The sequence below is a fragment of the Natrix helvetica genome (genome assembly GCF_964273705.1).
Source record: "Natrix helvetica genome assembly, chromosome: Z".
Taxonomy (NCBI): domain Eukaryota; kingdom Metazoa; phylum Chordata; class Lepidosauria; order Squamata; family Natricidae; genus Natrix; species Natrix helvetica.
In genome coordinates, this window is record NC_138554.1 from 138,093,415 (window position 1) to 138,111,224 (window position 17,810).

The window sequence follows — 17,810 nt, forward strand, 5'->3', positions numbered from 1 at the left end:
ATGTGTGTTCTTACCGGTTGCAGCTAATCAAAGCTAGATAATTTACTGCTTTTTATAAAGTGATGAAATTAATTAAGTTCAGGCTATTCTCTTGGCCTTCTGCAACAGTCCAGTTTCTCATGGGGCCCATTGGGAAAGTTAATTGTCCACCCCTGTCCTAGGGAGTCAGACTAGAAGACCCAGAGGGAGAGAGTCTCTCTCTCTCAGGAGATGCCTTGGCCTCCAAATTCTTGCTTATAGGACTGGGGTCAAAACTTTCCCCTTTAGCCAGCTGCTGGGAGGAGGGTGTGAGTCTCAACTGGTTTATAATGATTTTGGTGATGGTATTTGGAGGCAAAGGGTTGATAGCATCTGGTTGTTAGCCATCTTGGATCTCCAAGGAGTGGGGAGGTGGGAAGGAAGAGGAAAAGAGAAAAGAAGAGGAGGAGGAGGAGAAAGTGGGAGAAAAGAGCAGGAGGAGGTGGGGAGGATAGGAAGAGGGAAAGAATGGGGAGAGGAGGAGGAGGAGGAGGAGGGGATAAAGATGAGAAGAAGATGGAGAAGGAGGACAAAAGGGAAAAATTGGAAGCGAAAAGAGAGGGCAAGGAAGAGAAGGAGAAGAAGGGATGAAGAGTCAGAGAAGGAGGAGCAGAAGGGAAGGAGGAAAAGGGGAGAAGAAGAGAAAAGGAGAAGAAGGGAAGAAGAGAAAGAAGGAGGAGAAGGGAAGAGGAGGGCAGGGAAAGAAGAGGAAGAGAATGAGGAAAAGAGAAAAAAGAGGAAAAGAAGAGGAAGGAGGTAGGAAGAAAAGAGGAGGATGAAAGAAGGAAGGGGCAACAAGAGGTTGAAGAAAGAAGAGAAAAGTGAAGGGAGGAGAAAATAGGGAGGGAGGAAGAAGAGGAAGAGAAAAGAGAGGAGATGGAAGAGAAGGGGGCGAGGGAAGGAGAAGGAGGGGGAAAAGGGGAAATGAGGGGAAAAGGTAGAAGGAGGAAGAAAAGGGAGAGGAGAGAATAGTGGAGGAGAAGAGGGGAAGAAGCAAGAAGAAAAGAGGAGGAGGAGGAAGAATGGAAGAGAAAACAGAAAGAGGAGGAAGAGGAGGAAAAGGAGGAGAGGGGGAGAAAAGGGAAGGATAGAGGAAGAGGAGGAGAAGGAAGGAAAAAGAGGAAAAGAAAAGATAGAAAAGGAGACGAAAGGGTGGAGTCCCAGGTGTCTGTGGATCAATTTTGGGTGGGTGGGGGATGGGATGAGTGTTTGTGAGCTTAAGGGGGAGGGGGAAATGGTTCAAATTTACTTTCGCCGCAAGTGAAATAAATGTGAGCTTTTCCTTCAATGATGAATGTAGGCAACACAATGATTTATGGCTTCCAGATTCCAAAAAGATTTGATAACATCAATAAATTCCTTTTAATGGACCAATAAAGAAGCACATAGATCATAAGAGAGGAAGCTACTTGCTCTTTCTTTGTTAGTAGTCCAGTAAAGGCATTTGAACAGAATCGCTTGCTTTCTAATTCAAATGACTGATGATGTTGCCTAGCTGGGTCATGAAACGTCTGCAACAAAAGCACCAGGTCAAAGAACACCAAGGAGCCCACAGTCGTTCTCCTCCCCCTGCCCCTCTTCCCCACTCCCCCTCCTCCTCCTCCTCCTCCTCTCCCTATCCCCCCTGTAGCACTGATGATATTCCCTAGTTGGATCATGAAACGTCTGCAAGAAAACCCCCAAACTCAAAGCGCCATGCACCCTACAGTCCTCCTCTTCCTCCTCCTCCTCCTTCTCCTCCTTGCAAACCCCAATCCTTTGCAACACTGATTGTGTTCCCTAGTTGGGTCATGAAATGTCTGCAAGAAAACCAAGCTCAGAGAGCGTAAAGGATCCCACAGTCCTCCTCTTCCTCCTCCTCTCTGCAAGCCAAACTCCCTTCTAGTACTGATGGTGTTCCCTAGTTGGATCATAAAACGTCTGCAAGAAAACCACCAGAGATCACCAAGGACTCCTCCTCCTCCTCCTCCCACTTCATAGGAGTGAAACCCAATTAATCTTGTATTAACCCCAGACAAACAAACAAGCATTAAACAACAATCAAGAAACCACTAAGAACATTCACACCAATACAGCTTGCCACTTGCATATAAATTGAGAGTAAACCCCTCTCCCTTCGAATACTGATAGTGTTACTTCGCTGGGTCATGAAATGTCTGCAAGGAAACCTCCCAGGATGGGAAAGAACCAAAGGCTTCCCATGAAGATAATAATAATAATTTTAAAAACACAATGTTTATCCAACTTACTGACATACAGCTAAGGGCAAAGATTGCACAAACTTATCTCATCTCAAATCTCTAGAAAATAAATGTTGAAATTATCTCCACTTTGCTTCCCAAAGGAAATCATTATGAAATTATCCCCATTTCCCGAAGGAGTCCAAAAACATCATATCCACAAATCCCAAACGGAAGAAAACAGCTTGATTTTTTTAAAAAAGAAAAAGAGATATTCACTAAACCCAATCTTTTTGGATGTGACAGGGAAAGGGAGCACCACACCCACATAAATCAGAATCGTAGGAAAATTCAATACGCACAAATGTGTGCAGATTATAGGTAAAGACAAAGGTTCCCCTCGCACATATGTGCCAGTCGTTCCTGACTCTAGGGGGCGGTGCTCATCTGTTTCAAAGCCGAAGAGCCAGCGCTGTCCGAAGACGTCTCCATGGTCATGTGGCCGACATGACTAAACGCCAAAGGCGCACAGAACGCTGTTCCCTTCCCACCAAAGGTGGTTCCTATTTTTCTACTTGCATTTTCTTTTTACCTGCTTTCGAACTGCTAGGTTGGCAGAAGCTGGGACAAGTAATGGGAGCTCACTCCGTTACGCGGCGCTAGGGATTCGAACCACTGAACTGCCGACCTTTCTGATTGATAAGCTCAGCATCTTAGCCACCTTGTCCCTTTTATTCTGCTTATAAGCTCCTTTAAAAAGAAAAAGAAAGCAGAGAAGGAAAAATAATATTCAAGGTGAACTTGAAAGTCCAAAAAGCAAACTCAACGTCGGAAATTATAACAAGCAATTTGCACTTTTAAGGATGGACAGTACAGAGAAATCAATACAATACAATAGTAGAGTTGGAAAGGACCTTGGAGGTCTTCTAGTCCAACCCCCTGCCTAGGCAGGAAACCCCATACCGTTTCAGACAAATGGCTATCCAACATCTTCTTAAAGACTTCCAGTGTTGGGGCATTCACAACTTCTGGAGGCAACTTCTGTTCCACTAATTAATTGTTCTAACTGTCAGGAAGTTTCTCCTCAGTTCTAAGTTGCTTCTCTCCTGGATTAGTTTCCACCCATTGCTTCTTGTTCTACCCTCAGGTGCCTTGGAGAATAGTTTGACACCCTCCTCTTTGTGGCAACCCCTGAGATATTGGAAGACTGCTATCATGTCTCCCCTAGTCCTTCTTTTCATTAAACTAGACATACCGAGTTCCTGCAACCGTTCTTCTTCATATGTTTTAGTCTCCAGTCCCCTAATCATCTTTGTTCCTCTTCTCTGAACTCTTTCTAGAATCTCCACATCTTTTCTACATTGTGGCAACCAAAACTGAATGCAGGATTCCAAGTGTGGCCTTACCAAGGCGTTGTAAAGTGGTATTAACCCTTCACGTGATCTTGATTCTATCCCTCTGTTGATGCAGCCTAGAACTGTGTTGGCTTTTTTGGCAGCTGCTGCACACGGCTGGCTCCTCTTTAAATGGTTCTCCACTAGGACTCCAAGATCCGTTTGTCTTTATTTCATTTATTGAATTAAGGCAAAGGCTACCTCCATAATGCAGCTGGACCGGTGACCATTTTTAGCGGGGGTGGGGAGGGCAGCCTTTGAATATTTTTTTCCAAAGGGCGTTTCAATTTATTCCATTGAATTGCAAAATCAGCATGCGATTTCTGATGAACGTGGCTCAGTTCAAGGGGGGGAAATCCCTTGATAATTTAAATTTTTTAAAAAAACTTACCTTCCAAGTAGACCAAATGACCAGCACTGCCATGAACAAAAGCAATGCCGTAAACATTTAAAAATAGCACGGCAGCATTAAAACTTTAATCAAAGGTCAGGGAGAGTTAATAATACAGGTAGTCCTCAATTTATGATCACAACTGAGCTCAAAAGTTCGGTCGCTAAGAGAGACGGTTAAGCGAGTTTTGCCCATTGTATGCCCACGGTTGTGAAGTGAACCACTGCAGCTGTTAAATTAATAACCCAGTTGTTAAGTGAATGTAGCTTCCCCATGGATTTTGCTTCTTCAGGAGGTGGCAAAATGGAATTACATGACGCCGTGACATCGCAACCGTCATAAATATGGGTCAGTTGCTGAGCGTCACTTTTTTCAATGATATTTGTAACTTCGGATAATCATTCAACAAACTGTTGTAATTGGAGGAGTAACTGCACACAATCGCCTGCAGCTGAAAATATTATTCAGGTGATGCAATAAAAGGGATATGTGGAAATCAAGTGGCAAGGAGTCCCATAATCTTGGACCAAACTTTGGCTGAGGAAAAGTGGTTGGTTTACAGCAGGGGTCCCCAACCTTTCAGACCTCAGGGACCACTAAATTCATAATTTTAAATCCTGCGGACCACTAATATGATCTGCCTAATGATCGACTGGGTGGGCGTGGCTAGGTGGTCATGTGACTGGGTGGGCGTGGCCAAATTGATGTCACTCACATCGATGGACGCCTTGCTGGCCTCTACTCACCCTTCCCCTCCCAACGACTCCTCTCCACCCCACCTGGGCTCCTTAGGGCCCCAAGAGGAATCAGTTGCTGGAGCTAAGCAGCCACCAGGAGAAAGAGTTGGCAGAATAGCTCAGTTCAAATTGGATCTGGCTGAGAAGGAGGCTCAGCAGAAGCACCTCACTGAGGACTAGGAGCATAGGCTTTCCAAGCAGAGGGAAGACCTGCAGGAGTGCAAGGCCAGGTACCAGCACCTGGAGGCTCAGTGGGCTGAGCTGGTCAGCCAGTTCCAGGCCATGGTGCAGTCCCACTGGAACGAGGCCCCAATGGTTTCTAAAACTTGACAAAAATATAGGAAAAGCTTGAAAAAGGGGCTGCAGGAAGATGGATGATTTTCAGGTTTGGGATAAGAAAATTAAGACCTTTAGTCCTCGACTTACAACAGTTCATTTAGTGACCATTCAAAGTTACAACAGCAATGAAAAAAGTGACTTATGACTACGTTTCACAATTGTGACTGTTGCAGACTGTTGGTCCCGTAATCCAAATTCAGACTCTTGGCAACGAGTTTGTATTTATGACTGTCACAATGTCAGCCACTGACAAGCAAAGTCAATGGGGGAAGCCAGATTCAGTCAACAACGGTGTTATTAACTTAATAACTGCAGTGATTCACTTAACAACCGTGGCAAGAAAATTTGTAAAATGTGGTGAAGCTCACTCAACAAATGTCTCACTTAAGCAACAGGCAGGGGGTTGGACTAGAAGGCAGGGGGTTGGACTAGAAGACCTCCAAGGTCCCTTCCAACTCTACTATTGTATTGTATTGTATTGTAACAGGGAAAGAAATTTTAAAAAGATTATGAGACCAGCAAGATTCCTTCAATGTAGTCTTACGAACATGGTGGCTCAGTGGCTAAGACATTGAGCTTGTTGATCAGAAAGGTTGGCAGTTCAGCGGTTCGAATCTCTAGCGCCGCATAACGGAGTGAGCTCCGGTTACTTGTCCCAGCTTCTGCCAACGTAGCAGTTCAAAAGCACGTAAAAAATGCAAGTAGAAAAATAGGAACCACCTTTGGTGGGAAGGTAACAGTGTTCTGTGCACCTTCGGTGTTTAGTCCTGCCAGCCACATGACCAGAGATATGTCTTTGGACAGCACTGGTTCTTCAGCTTTGAAACGGAGATGAGCACTGCCCCCCAGAGTCAGGAACGACTAGTACATATGTGCAAGGGGAACCTTTACCTTTTAGTTTTACCTTTTCTTTTGGGAGGGGCAGACACCAATCCTAGGGAACTCAAAAGTTTTATTGGGCCTGCCCAAACCATCCAGAAACCATCTGTTTCTTGCGATGAAAGAGGTTTTATTTGTGTGTTTGTGTCACATTTGAATAGCCGCTCTTATGCAGCTACAAATATCACTCTGGGATAGTATACAATAAAAAGCAAAACAATGTTAAATAGTTTTAAAGTCTTTAACTAATTAAAAACATAAATATAAGTGAAGCCATGGGAGCTGGCCTTTAATGTCTTCCGTAGAATATAGCCACTCTGTAGGACAAGCTGTTTGGGCTAGTGGTTAAGGCGCTAGGCTAGAAGCCAGGAGATGGTGAGTTCTAGTCCTGCTTTAGGCATGAAAGCCAGCTGGGTGATTTTAGGCTAATCAGTTTCTCTCAGCCCAACCTGCCTCACAGAGGAAAATAGGAGGAAGAATGAATATTATGTAGTCTCCCCCCCCCCGTATGTATGTATGTATGTATGTATGTATGTATGTATGTATGTATGTAAATGGCTCTGTGTGTGTGTGTGTGTGTGTTCCAGCATAAATCTGGAACGCCTCGAACAATTTCAACCAAACTTGGTACCCAGATGACTTACTCTCTGGAGAAAAACACTGCGGCATAAGACACCATAACACCCCTCTCTGTGTGTGTGTGTGTGTGTGTGTGTGTGTGTGTGTGTGTTCTGTTAAAATGCAGCCTGTTGTGCCTTAAAATGGATTCTACCATACTGCCGTAAAATGGCTTCTACAATGCAGCGCAGTGGAGTTGCCATGGTAACGGCCTCACAGTACCTCCACCAGGGGGCTCCCTCTGGTAAGGGGGAAAATCCAACATTAGAAATTATGTTTAGTCCAGACATTTCCCCCCTATAAATAAATACCCAATGCGTTATCGGCTAGTTACTTATAAAAATAATAAAGTTAGGATTAAAAAGATCCAATCTTTTTTTTAAAAAAAAAGACCTATTCCCATGGGATCTCCAGGTCAGCGAGTTTTAAGGAAGTGATGGAAAATCAGTAGGGTTGGTTCCAGTTGAGTTTTGGAGGCGAAGGATGTGTCCGCAAGACGCATTCGTAGTAGTATAGCCTTTATTGTCATTGTACAACAAAATAAACAAAACAAAATTGGTTCCATAGCAGAAAAGACCCCTCCCCCACCAAATTGCTTTAGTTTAGGATTTTTAAATTCATACATTTTTACCCCACAATTGAGAAACTCTAAAATGCTCTGAGACGACTTCCGGCGGCCGAAAGCGACGGATGTGTGCGTCCGCCTTCTCACTGCTTCGGTGGGCTCCCCTGAATCCTAGGGGGAGCGCAGGGTGCCTTGGAGGGGCGCCCTGCTGTAGGGGCAGCTTGCTGGGACCCCCTTGGAAAAGCGGCACTTGGAAAATCTCTCCCTTGCAAGGGAGAGAGAGAAAGTTTAAAATTCTTTCACTTCCCTTAATGAATGCGGGGGGGGGGAATCTCTTTTTTTCTCTTTTTTGTCTACAACTGCTAGAGAAAGGATGGCTGAACTGATTCTTCTCTAAACTATGCATGGGAATCCTGATTTTGTTGTTTCCTGACCACCGGTACTGGCTGAGCCAAGATGGCCCACTTCCTCTTTCTTCTTTGTCTTTGTGCATGAGACTCCTCCCTTGAAAAACTTTGCTGCCTTGAACTAATTTCCACCCCAGAGACCTCCAGGAGCCTCTTCAAATAAGTTTTTGCCTGGATTTCGAATATCTTGCTCCACCTATCTGCTCTGGTCTTGTATTAAACGACTTATTCTCCTTTGGATCTGCCTGTTTGGTGGTCTCTACCAGCTGTGCTTTACCACAGACACCATTTCTCTGTATAGAACAATAACTATCTCCGAGCTTCATGATGGGTCCTAAGAAATTACCGCCTGGAAAGGCCTCATCGGCCCCGACATCTTCTACGTCCATTGCTCACCAGTCACAACTGGGATCTTTTTTACAACCTAAAGCCCCTGAAGAGAGTTCAAAGGATTTGTCTACTCAGCAGATGCTTCAAGCCCTCTTAAAGGGACAGGACGAAATGAAAAAACAACTGCAGGACTTAAATGATCAGCTCAGAGAGACACAACAACAAACCACACAGAATGAGCAGAAGATAGGTGTACTGGAGGAGGGTGCGGTTGGGATGAGAGACGACCTGGAGACAATCCAAAGGGGGAATGTAGAATTTGAGAATCATGTGATAAAAACGGAATTTGAAAGGATGTCTTTTTTCCTTAGGTTCCAAAACTTGCCAGAAGTTGAAAACAAAGATGTTAAGGAGATTATGACCACAATGTTTAGCAGAATATATTAACAGAGATAAACAACAGCTTGGGTGGGATATTGACCTGATTTATAGGTTAATTCAGCCTATGCAAGAACACACAATGTTCCAAGGGAAGTTCATGTTAAATTTCTTAGAAAAAGCACAAGAGATGAAGTTCTAGGAGTTCAAAGGGGAGGATCATTAAAAGAAATAACCATTCTTAAGCAGATCCCAAAGAAAGTAAGAGATAAGAGAAGGAAATATTCCTTCTTAGCAAAAAAATTATACAATTATTTATTATTATTATTTATTATTTCTTTGGATTTCTAAACCGCCCCCTCTCCCAAAAAGGGACTCGGGGCGGTGTACAGTCAGATAAAATGCAGATAAAATACAATAATATAAAACAATTAAATACTAAACATTTAGATGGAGGAGATAAGACTGTACAAGAAATAAATATACTATGGAAACCCTAAAAAACATCCCCAATTAAAATACCCAAACCCGATTAAAATATATCCCCGGGAGGCAAAACTAAGAGAGTGCCAGGCCAGCTGATTGAAACAGGTGAGTCTTTAATTTTTGACGGAAGGAGCGGAGGTCGGTGGTGATTCTGATGTCGGGGGGGAGGTCATTCCAGAGGGTTGGGCCCATCACAGAGAAGGACCTACTCCTAGGTGTCGCCCGCTGGCATTGCCTAGCGGACGGCACCAGGAGGAGTCCCTCCCTGTGTGAGCGGATTGGTCGTGTATAACGGGGTTTGGTTTAGGTGGTTGTTACCAGAAGGTATGTTGATTTTTTTGGGAGAGCAGTAGAATTAGAATTAACACAGTTGGGGAAGCAGAGGCTTTCACGAAAAAACACAGTGCTCTCTTAGGTGACATGGGGGATGTTACACAAGAAACAAAGCAGGGAGGGGCTGAGGCTCTGTCAGTGGACGGGGTGGGGAGGATGCGACAACAAGAAGACTCAGATCACAAAAGTGAATTGAAACACTGTTGCAAATGTTGTTACAATGTACTTCCAAGGAAGTGATAAAAAGTAAAATGATTGAAACATACTGATGATTTTGTGTTAAACCTAAAACTGCTAATATCTATGTAAATGTTCATAGCTTTCTATTTTTCTTTTTTGTAAAAGTTGCGAGACCCGGGGGGGCTTCTCCCCCCCCGCACGATGTAGCTGTCAAAATGTTCTATAACCTCTTAACCCCTTTTTCCTTGTAAAACTTTTAAAATAAAAAAAATTTAATATATATATATATAAATAAATAAATAAAAGAGAAACTCTAAAATGCTCTAAGATCATCAGTTGACTAGCCGACTGGACTGGAGGTAGTCATCTTTTTTGAAAAAAAAATATTTTCATATAAATATCCACAAATATACCATTACATCTTAACAAACACTGTTATTATTTTATCCAATATTATATCAGTTCCTCTCATCATCTACCAACAACAACTCTCATTTGCTCTTCTGCTTTCCATACACCATGTAATACCTAGTTCTACAACAACCCTCCCTCCTCTCCTTCTCTCCCCCTCTCTACCTCCTCCTTTCCTTTGCTACTTTCTTCTACCATGCCTCCTCTCCTTTCTCTCCTCTCCTTCCCTCTTCCTTCTCCTTTCTCCTCTTTCCTCTCCTTCTCTCTCTTCTACTCTTTTCCTTACCTTTGCTTCCCTCTCTCCTGTCCCCTTTCTTCTTTCTCTCGTCCCCTCCTTTCCTCTCCCTTCCTCCCTTCTACTCTTCTCTACTCCTCTCTCCACTTCATCTCCCTGTTGTTGTACAAATGTGGCTCTATCTCTCATATGGTGTATTTTAGCATCTGAGTGGACTCACTTTAATATTGATGGTATTAATAGTCACATTCCAGGAGCCCTGTTTCATATTAATAATTTTACACATATCCTCCTTTTAAATGTATACGTGCATAACAATTGCATTATTATTCCTAGTCCTAGTGGACAACCATTTAAATAGGAGCCAGCCATGTGCAGCAGCTGCCAAAAAAGCCAACACAGTTCTAGGCTGCATAAACAGAGGGATAGAATCAAGATCACGTGAAGTGTTAATACCACTTTATAATGCCTTGGTAAGGCCACACTTGGAATCCTGCATTCAGTTTTGGTCGTAGAAAAGATGTGGAGACTCTAGAAAGAGTGCAGAGAAGAGCAACAAAGATGATTAGGGGACTGGAGACTAAAACATATGAGGAACGGTTGCAGGAACTGGGTATGTCTAGTTTAATAGAAAGAAGGAATAGGGGAGACATGATAGCAGTCTTTCAATATCTCAGGGATTGCCACAAAGAAGAGGGAGTCAAGCTATTCTCCAAAGCACCTGAGGGCAGGACAAGAAGCAATGGGTGGAAACTAATCAAGGAGAGAAGCAACCTAGAACTGAGGAGAAACTTCCTGACAGTGAGAACAATTAATCAGTAGAACCACTTGCCTAGGCGGGGTTGGACTAGAAGACCTCCAAGGTCCCTTCCAACTCTTCTGTTATACTGTTATACTTAATATCTGTGGCAAGAAAGGTCGTAAAATGGGATGGAATTCACTTAACAACCGTCACACTTAGCAATTGAATTTTTATTCTGGTTGTAAGTTGAGGGCTACCTGTATTTCTGACTCCAACGTTGCTGGAAAATTAGGGGATTTTTCCCCTGCACTAGATAAGTCTCTGATCCCAGAACTGGGGGGTGTTAGGCCAAGAACCTCCTTTGCCATCATTGCTTTGCCACAAAAGTCTGACAGTTTCGTCAAAGACTCAGAGGGAAAAAAAAGTGCATGAAAAATAAATAAGGAGGAAGAGCAACAGAATCTGCCTTAATCTGGCGATTTCGCTGCAAGAAAATGAAATGCGGGCACCAAAGAGAAACAGGTTTGTTAAATCAAACTCCATTGGATACTGATTGGCTTCTGCCAAAGCGAGATGAGCTGTAAGGCTAACCCACCCACCAGCAGACAATTCTGATTTAAGATTTAACTTGTAATCTTTGAGCACAGCAAAGTCCAGATTTTCCTCTAGGTAGGAGAGTGTATCTGAACTCCAGCATGCTTTAAGATGAATGGATTTCAACTCCCAGAATTCCCCAGCAAATGGATTTTAAGATGTCTAGATTCAGAATTCCCCAGCTATTACACTTTAAGAGGGGTAAACTTCATCTCCCAGAACCCTTCACTCAGAATGCTTTAAGAGGGGTGGATTTCATCTCCCAGAATCCTTCACTCAGAATGCTTTAAGAGGGGTGAACGTCATCTCCCAGAATCCTTCACTCAGAATGCTTTAAGAGGGATGGACTTCAACTCCCAGAATCCCCCAGCCAGGGTGGACTTCAGGACCCAAAATTCAATATCTTGGAAGAAGAAGAAAAAAAAGCACTCCTGTTTTTCAATTATTTACATTTTTAAATACTGTTTTTTTCTTCTTCCCAAATCTTCAGATTTGACATTTGGGAGGTTCAAAAGAGTCAAGATGTGGGTTTTGACTGCATTTCCTTTTTGGACCCAATCTGCAAGCTCCTTTGCTTGATTTAAAATGCAGGAAGAAAAGGGAGACTTCAGAAAAGTGCCTTTCGCAGAGAATAATTTCACTTAAATCTTTTTTTAAAATAGCGAAACAAAACGGATGCCAACGATGTGGCTGAGAAATTTACATTATTCTCTTGCTGGAAAATTAGCTGAGCCGGCCTCACCTCTGTTTGTGCCTAAGAACAGGATAAAGAATTATGAAAATCTATTTTGTAATCTGCTTGGGGATCTCTTAGGAACAGTACATAGATTTTAGCAGCGCAAACTTAAACCTGTTTACGAAACTCGGGTTGCGAAACAAATCAGCCATAAATTTTCTTGTCAATATATTTATTTTTTCTCAAATCAAAACTCCCTCCCTCAAAGACATTGATTGATGCATCTAAATGCTTTCCTGTTTCTGAAAACTCGGCTTGATTGCAAATTCTCGGAGAAGAATCTTTTGAGAAACTTTTTTGGATTTCTGACTAATTGCTGTGTTTATTTGGAGGAGCTGTGTTTAAAAAATCATTTTCATCTAGTGAAAGTCCAGAAGAAAAATGGATGTGTTTTTTTTTAAATGGAATTATGAAACAATAACAGAGAAAAAGTCCAAATATTTTTAGAGGGACTGGAACAATACGCTTCCAGTCTAGGATTGAAACCTCCAATCTTTTAAGTTTCAAAATACAGTCCTCAACTTACAATTCTTCGTTTAGTGACCGTTTGAAGTTTCAATGACACTGAAAAACAAATGACTTATGACTGTTTTTCACACTTGCAGTGTCCTTAGATCAACATTCTAAGGGTCAGATAGTGATTCATGTTTAAGATGGCCGCAGTGTCCCCATTTGCGACCTTCTGACAAACGAAGGCCATGGGGTAGCTAGATTCACTTAACAACCATGTGGCTAAACGTAACAACTGCAGCGATTTGCTTAAAAACAGGGACAAGAAAGCTGGAAAAATAGGGCAAAGCTCCCCCAACAACTGTCTCATTTTGCAATGGAAATTTGGGGAGGGAGGGTGTCAGTTTGGGTCGTAAGTCAAGGACTCCATGTGTTTTTTTTCCCCCTTCCTCTACGCATCCCATCAGGTGGAGCAGGGGTGATGTGCATGTGTCTACTTGTGTGCTTATTTGGGTGTGCCAAGGAAGCAAAATCTTTTTTTATTGTTACATTAGTGCTGCGTGTGTACAATGCCTCCCCTGAGAATCGCATTTCAACATTTGGGATCTGTCACTTTTTAAACCACTGTGTTTATAATGTTGATTTTAGTGTTGTGTTTATGGATGTCCTAACGAAAGGGGGGTTTTTTTGTGTGTGTTTTTGGTTTGTTTCTTCTTCTTTTTTTGAAATGTGGTTTCCGCAAACCTTAATTGCTTGTTCAGATGTTGGCTGTCATAGGAGGTTTGACCTTTTTAATGTACTCTTTGTGGCTTGTATGGATGCCCAGCTGTCCAAGTATTGGGTGGTTTTAAAAGCTTTTCCAGGAGTAAAACTGGAGTCAGAAATAACTATGACTTTTTTATTTATTAATGCCTTGTGCAATATTTTCTAAAGACGGAGTGAAGAGTGACACATCGCAGCTGGGATGCCTGTTTTTCATTGTTGAGTTTGCTAGAAGGTCAAGTAAGCTCACCAGGAGACTGTGAGTTTTAGTCCTGCATTAGGCACGGAAGGTAGCTGGGTGACCTTAGGACAGTCCCCAAGAGGCAGGGAGTTCTAATCCTGCCTGAAAGATGGCTGGATGGCTTTGGGACAATCAGCAGGAGACGGTGAGTTCTAATCCTGCCTTAGGCTGAAAGCCAGCTGGGGGACTTTACATACATTAATTCTGGAGGTTTTAAAAGTTAAAGTGCAGCCGAAACCAGAGACTTTTAACTTTTGGGATTTAGGCAAGACACTGGGGGGAAAAACAGTCATGGATCTTTGCTTTTATATAACATAACTGCATTGGGATTATAATTTGAAACTCTGAACAGTTGTTAAATGACCAATTGAATGGATTTTCTTCGGTTGAATCAGACAGGGAACCCACCTCATATCAATGGGCAAAAGGATCGTTAATCCAAAGCAATTTTCCCCAAGAGGATGTGCACTAGATATTTTGGACTACAAGTCCAATCATGCTAGGCTTCCTTCAGCAAAGTCTCCAGGGAAAGAATGTTCAAGGATGTTAGCAGGGTTTTTTCCCCAATCTTCTCTGCAAATACACATAATCCTTGATTTGCAACACTTCATTGGCCACAACGGTCGTAAGTGTGAAAGATAATCATACATTATTTTTTTCCAGTGCCGTTCTAACTTTGAGCAGTCACTAAGTAGGTTGTTGTAAGTCAGGGAATAGCCTTTCAACTGATCCTTTTAAGAGCCTTTTAAGATGCTCAGATCTTTAAAATGCATAAAAATATGACCAGCAGTGAAATGATAAAATTAAACAATGGGTGATTAGATGATGAAAGAATATATTTTAATGTAAACATGTGCATTAGTAGTAGAATCACACAGATTGGGTGACTGGAAGGAACATGAATAGATATACTTTAAATGTTTAAATTATTGTGATTGATACTACAAGTGTACATTGGATAATGAAAGAATGAAGGATGACATTTGAACATAAACAGATGCGAAGAGCTAAATAAGGAATAATAAAACAGGTGAAAGATGGAAAATAGAAAAGAAACGTCTTTCAATATTATAGTGATTTGGGGGCAAAAAGTTAAAATAGAGAGAACTAAGAGGGGAATAATAGTATATATATATCAGTGGTGAAATTCAAAAGTTTTCTTTGGGCGTGGCTTGGTGGTCATGAATGGTGTGGCTTGGTGCTCATGTGACCAGGTGGGTGTGGCTTGGTGGTCATGGGTGGGCGTGGCTTGGTCATGTGACTGGGGGTGGAATGGCTGCACAACTACTCATACACAACGTAAAAGCAGCTGGACTTCATACAAAATGGCCTTTGCAACAAGCAGGAACCTCACAGACAATCAGGCACAGCTGATTGTTGCACAGCTGATCGCTGGAACCTTTTAAAAAACTTTTTAAAGCATTTTTTACTACCGGTTCAGGTGAAATGGCCCGAACCAGTAACATTTCACCCCTGGTGTGTGTGTGCCCTCGACGTGATGTCCCGATGCCTGGAGGCTGTGCGGATCTGGATGGGGAGGAACAGGCTCAAGCTCAATCCCTCCAAGACTGAGTGGCTGTGGTTTCCGTCATCCCGATTTGTGCATCTTGTTCCATCTTTGATGATAGGGGGAGAAATTTTAGCCCCCTCAGAGAGGGCCCGCAATCTGGGAGTCCTCCTGGACACGTGGCTTAGTTTCGAAGATCACCTGACGGCCGTGACCAGGGGAGCCTTTTACCAGGTTCGCCTGGTACGTCAGTTGCGCCCCTTCCTGGATCGGGATGCTCTGTGCACAGTCACTCATGCCCTCGTCCTTTCTCGCCTGGACTACTGCAATGCTCTCTACATGGGGCTGCCCTTGAAGAGCACCCGGAGGCTTCAGCTGGTCCAGAATGCGGCCGCGCGGGTTGTCATGGGGGTACCTAGGTGCTCCCATGTTACACCCCTTTTAGGCGGCCTGCACTGGTTGCCGGTTGTTTTCCGGGTGCGATTCAAGGTATTAATTATGACCTTTAAAGCGCTCCATGGCTTAGGCCCAGGGTACCTGCGAGACCACCTACTACCACCAGTAGCCTCCCACCGTCCAGTGCGATCCCACAGAGTTGGCCTCCTCAGGATGCCGTCGGCCAAACAGTGTCGGCTGGTGACCCCCAGGGGGAGAGCCTTCTCTGTGGGAGCGCCTTCCCTCTGGAATGAGCTGCCCCCGGAGCTTCGCATAATCCCTGACCTCCGGTCCTTCCGACGCGCCCTAAAAAGTTGGCTTTTCCAACAAGCTGGCCTGGCCTGTTAATTTTATCTCATTTTTAAAATGTTATTGTCCTATTAATTGGGTTTGTTTTTTTGGATACTTATCTAATGTCCTTTTAACTTTTGTAATATGTGTTTTTTAATGCTGTACTCCGCCCTGAGTCCTTTGGGAGAAGGTCGGCATATAAATCCAATAAATCAAACAAACAAACAAACGAAAGGTGGTAGTAAAAGGTATGTGTAAACGATATGAAATAATGAAAATGAAATGTAATAACTATGAATAACAATACATCTACTTGTTATCAAAATGTATGATACCCAGGTATCACACCATTCACACATTGGTATGCGTACATAATATAAAATAAAAGACTTGATGGGGGGGCAGGGAAGATGCTCAAATCCGTTCCCATCACTCCAGCAGTACCGGTTCGGTGGAACTGCTAGTAGAAATGGCGACTGGGTCTCTAAATCGGTAGTGACAGCATGCTTCCTACGCCCCCCCCAACCCATTTCCCCGGTCGCCGCGACATCTTTTTCCCCCCTTTTTAAATGTTCCGCCCATGCGCAGATCTATTTATAGGCAACTGTGCATGCACACATGCAAAATCGTGCGCCCCCCAACCGGCGGTAATGCTGGAAGAAACCCACCCCTGGTGCAGTGGATGATGGGCACCCAAGTCCAGCATTTCTTGATGAGAAACCCAGCGGTTAAAAATGAGAAGGAATTCAGGGTGGAAAGATCAAAGAAATAGAGACCGAAAACGCAAATGCAGTATTTAAAAACATACGAGTTATTTCAGTTCAGTCGAAAAAAGTATAAATAGCTCAGAGGAATAAAACTAAAATAGACACTAAAAACATGCAAGGAAAGGACGGGTTTAATCTGACTTCTATGCAAATAGTCCTCGACTAACAAGAGTTCATTTAGTGACCGTTTGAAGTTAGAACAGCACTGAAAAAACTGACTGAGGACCATTTTTCACACTTATGACCATTGAAGCACACCTTCCCCCCCCCCCCCCCATGGGTCACGTGGATCAAAATTCAGATGCTTGGCAACTGACTCGTATTTATGACGGTCGCAGTGTCCCAGGGTCATAGGATGAACTTTTCAGACCTTCTCACCAGCAAAGTCAGTGGGGGAAGCCGGATTCACTTAACAACTGTGTTATTAACTTAACCACTGCAGTGATTCGCTTAAGAGCTGTGGCAAGGAAGTTCATGATAGGGGGCAAAGTTCACTTAGCAAGTGGTTCACTTAGCCACAAAAACTTTGGGCTCAATTGTGGTCGTAAATCAAGGACTACCTGTAGAAATTCCCCTAGAGCAAGATGATTGGATGGGCTACAAAGAAAAGAGTTCAGCACGCTTCCAAAATTCAGAGGCCCTAATGAAATACTCTTTGTATTATAAACAAAAGAGTACGGTGATGTAATGAGAGAGAGAGAGAAAGAGAGAGAGAGAGGGAGGGAGGGAGATTTACTTATAAGTACTGTGAAGAATATCAGAATAAGAGATTTAAACATAAATAAAAGACTAAAACATATGAAAACAATTGCTGGAATTGGGTAGGTTTAGTCTTAATATCTCAGGGGCTGCCCCAAAGAAGAGGGAGTCAAGCTATTCTCCAAAGCACCTGAGGGTAGGACATTAGAAGCAACGGATGGAAACATATTAAGGAGAGAACCAACCTAAATTGCAGAGAAAGTTCCTAACACTGAGCATAATTAATCAGTGAAACAATTTGCCTTCAGAGGTTGTGGGTGCTTCATCACTGGAGGTTTTCAAGAAGAGACTGGACTGCCATTTGTCTGAAGTGGTATAGTGTCTCCTGCCTAAGCAGGGGGTCGGACTAGAAGACCTCCAAGGTCCCTTCCAACTCTGTTCTTTTTTTCAACTCGGGTTATTCTGTTATATAAATTTAAAAATAGAGAACAAACTTTTACAGACATCCCCTTTTGAATATTTTTGCAATCCTATCAGTATTCAGATGTTCTAATATCAGGGAGGGAGGCAGGCAGGCAGGACAAGGGGAGGGAAGGGAGAGGAGGAAGGAAGGAAGGAAGGAAGGAAGGAAGGAAGGAAGGAAGGAAGGAAGGAAGGAAGGAAGGAAGGAAGGAAGGAAGGAAGGAAGGAAGGAGAGAGACATGG

At 43.1% G+C, this 17,810-nt stretch overlaps 1 protein-coding gene across 2 annotated transcripts in view; it reads left to right on the forward strand.

The window, feature by feature from the left end:
* LOC309401182 (vasoactive intestinal polypeptide receptor-like) overlaps window positions 1-17,810 on the forward strand; it is a 71,674-nt gene that overhangs the window by 21,042 nt on the left and 32,822 nt on the right. Inside the window, exon 1 of one of the 2 annotated variants that reach the window (XM_081970239.1) lies at window positions 13,455-13,551. The exons of the other annotated variant lie outside the window; for it this stretch is intronic. Coding sequence (XP_081826365.1) covers window positions 13,516-13,551 — 36 coding nt within the window. The 5' untranslated portion in view covers window positions 13,455-13,515. Of the gene's footprint in view, window positions 1-13,454; window positions 13,552-17,810 lie in introns of those variants that run through there. 2 annotated transcript variants of the gene reach the window in all.